The 2,968-nt window shown below is 34.2% G+C and overlaps 2 protein-coding genes across 2 annotated transcripts in view; one reads left to right on the forward strand and one right to left on the reverse strand.

Annotated features, from left to right (window-relative positions):
- The window catches only part of LOC105268768 (major heat shock 70 kDa protein Ab-like), a 1,999-nt gene extending 1,664 nt beyond the window's left edge, over positions 1–335 (forward strand). The window contains exon 2 of the mRNA XM_011308585.1: positions 4–335. Coding sequence (XP_011306887.1) covers positions 4–291 — 288 coding nt within the window. The 3' untranslated portion in view covers positions 292–335. The remainder of the gene's footprint in view (positions 1–3) is intronic.
- Positions 336–609: 274 nt separating this feature from the next.
- On the reverse strand, positions 610–2,968 carry ifc (delta4-sphingolipid-FADS-like protein ifc; the record flags this gene model as incomplete). The annotated part of the gene is given in 5 exon segments (XM_011308577.1): positions 610–1,262; positions 1,324–1,535; positions 1,632–1,845; positions 1,916–2,055; positions 2,830–2,968. Coding segments are annotated over 5 exon segments (846 nt in total), but the record flags the coding sequence as incomplete, so codon positions are not given.

A 2,968-nucleotide genomic window follows, 5' to 3' on the forward strand; every position in this document is an offset into this window, starting at 1 on the left:
GAGACATATGTTTTCTCAGTAAAGCAGGCGGTCCAGGAGCAGGGAGCCAAGCTGAATCAGGAGGAGAAAGACAGGACTCTACAGCTCTGTGATGAGGCCATTCAGTGGCTGGACAATAATACACTGGCAGAGAAGGACGAGTACAATGACAAACTGCAGGAGATGCAGAAGATCTGTTCACCCATCATGACGAAGCTTCATCAGGGGTCTGGATGCCCACCGCAAGGTTGTGGTGCACAACAACCTCAGGGAGGCAATGGCTCCGGCCCGACCATTGAGGAAGTTGATTGAATTCACAAATATCTTTAGAAACTCCAAAGGTCTTCACAATTACAGAACATACCACAGACTGAAAAAGCTTTATTAATTCGAGTAGTTGTATGTATTTTTTTGCTTTGTTCTTATTTTTTGCCAAAAGCATTTCGAACAAAGCTGTATAAGAAACTAAGTATGCAAGAAAATAATGTAATATGGAAATGTAATATATTACTTATAATGAATAAATGCACAATTATTGTTTATTTAAAATATAAACAAGTTTTTTTTTCACTGACAAAATATCCTCTTCATAAATTGAGTATAAATACTATGACAAAAAGAAAACGGCTTTATAGTCAATGATCATGCTTTTATTATATCATGAATAAAAATGTACATTTTTCGATTCAAACATTCGGACTCCACTGAGAAAACATCATTGAATATTTACAAAAATAAATTTATGCTGTGAAATTAATTAGAGTAAATGTGCAAATATATCGCTTTGCTATCACAAAAAAAGTGATTTTTGTCACCATATTTTGTTTACATTACGAGTATTCCTGAGAAGTGTTTGTATTATTTGACAATTAGCAGAGTAAATAGACAGGTGTAAGCAAAAAAATTGGCAAAAATTATTACAATTGACACATCACTGCGTGGCAATTAGAAGACAAGTTAACATTGGCATAATACTCACTGATATCGATTAACCTTGGAAACTCAATACTTATGACTGGGCAAAGGGGTGCGTATGACGTATGATTAGTTAATCGCGGAAGTTTGTCGTGTTTATCAAATTTTGCGCAGTAAAATTCGACAAAAAAATAGATAATGAGGTATAAAATGGATTTTAGTTGAGCTTACGATGTCAAACCCCTGTGTTTGCGTTTCATACGAGCGTAGGGTCCTATTGCTGGGTCCATAATGAAGTCGTAAATTACTGCTGTCCAGGAGTCGTGATGCGGCAAGTTATCATAGTATTCGGAGGCGATTCGTCTGACCTATAAATTGATGATTGAATTAATGAGCTTATCAAATTTATTAATTCATTATTAATTTTACCTCTGGTAATCTAGAACCTGGCACAGCTGGAAAATCATGATGCTCATTGTGATAACCGACATTGAACGTAATATAATTTAATGGCCCATAATAGCTGTACGTTTCATATCCCTTCTTGTACATGTAGTGTTCAGAAATAAAATGGCCAGCGACTGGATGAAGTCCCATCGCCATGACTCCACCTAATATAAAGTAGAGTAATACTTTTCCCCCTGAAAAAACAGCGAAATTCGCGGATGACTCATTCATGAAATACATATGTCTATACATGAGCAATAAACGCAATGGGGAAATAACTGTTTCCTCACCAAAAAAGTACCACACGAGAGCGTCAAACGCGAGTTGAATTATCAAATTAATATATTCTAAACGAACTGGCGGCTTTGGATAAGTTACGAGTGGCCTGAATGAGTAGAAAAATGGCTGTAAAATGACCCAGCAAAACTTTCCAAATGTCGTGCAGAATAATTTTGCCTCGAGCAGTGTTGGCAAGTCAGTGTCAAGATATTCGTCTCCCTGATACTGCACATAAACATTTATCATTTAGTAGATATCACTGATAGTGACGAGGAGTTAGAAAAAAAAAACATACTCGATGGTGCTCCAAGTGATATTTCTTGAAGCTTACAGATATTGGCAGACCAATGGGTAGATTAGCAAAAAATCCAAACCATCTATTGGCCATCGGTCTGGAGTGACCAAAAGCGAGATTATGAGCAATTTCATGAACAGCTACAAAAAAATAACAATCCACAGCGTTCAATTAATTTTAACCTAATTGGTATGAATTACATTAATGTGAATTAATGAGTTTATGAATTAATTAATGAATCGCTGAAAATCATTCTATTTTATGAATTCAAAGTAAATGCTTTTCTTTTCTTCCTGGTATTGATTACATAAAGAGAATGAAAGCTGATATCTTAATTCTATTCATCGTGACATACAATGAAAACCTTGTACAACGATGTGAGTCATAAAATCCAAAATAAATATGTTGTGAAGCCTGTTGATTATTCATCCCCTTCATCAATTCAACGGTTCCATATATTATTCTGCTCAAATGAAATAGAAAATATTATTTCCATTTGTAATTCAGGTGTACAAATGAATAATTATCATTATTGTTCCAAAAAAAGGTTAAAAGAAAAAGGGATATTACTATTCCATGATATTACGGGATCGAAACTAATTCAATGACTATTCTACTTTAACTCCTGTAAAACAGACTCGCAAAAATGAATAAAGATGGGTAAAATTTCATTTGAATTATTCATCGAAACATTCAGGAACGCTTGTTACTCTGATACTGTAAGAGCTGATAATAAAATGGTATATAAATAGTTCTTCTTCAAAAAAAAATCAAACATAAAACTCAGCGAATATTCAGAATCCGAGAGAATAATGAATGATGAAATGAAATAGAATGTGCGATTATTATACGAATAATATTTTCAAAACAGATAAAAATATTCCTATTAATTAAAACTGCTTGTATTGAATTACCTAGCATGAGGGAATGATTGATAACTCCTCCAAAAGAATAAGCCATGATGAATAACATTGGATAGCTTAAATCCTTGACAACAAACATCGAGGCAAATTGAACAAGAACCATGGCAGTAACCACCCATTTAAAATTGGG

This window comes from Fopius arisanus, unplaced genomic scaffold (assembly GCF_000806365.1).
Source record: "Fopius arisanus strain USDA-PBARC FA_bdor unplaced genomic scaffold, ASM80636v1 scaffold00060, whole genome shotgun sequence".
NCBI classification, from domain to species: domain Eukaryota; kingdom Metazoa; phylum Arthropoda; class Insecta; order Hymenoptera; family Braconidae; genus Fopius; species Fopius arisanus.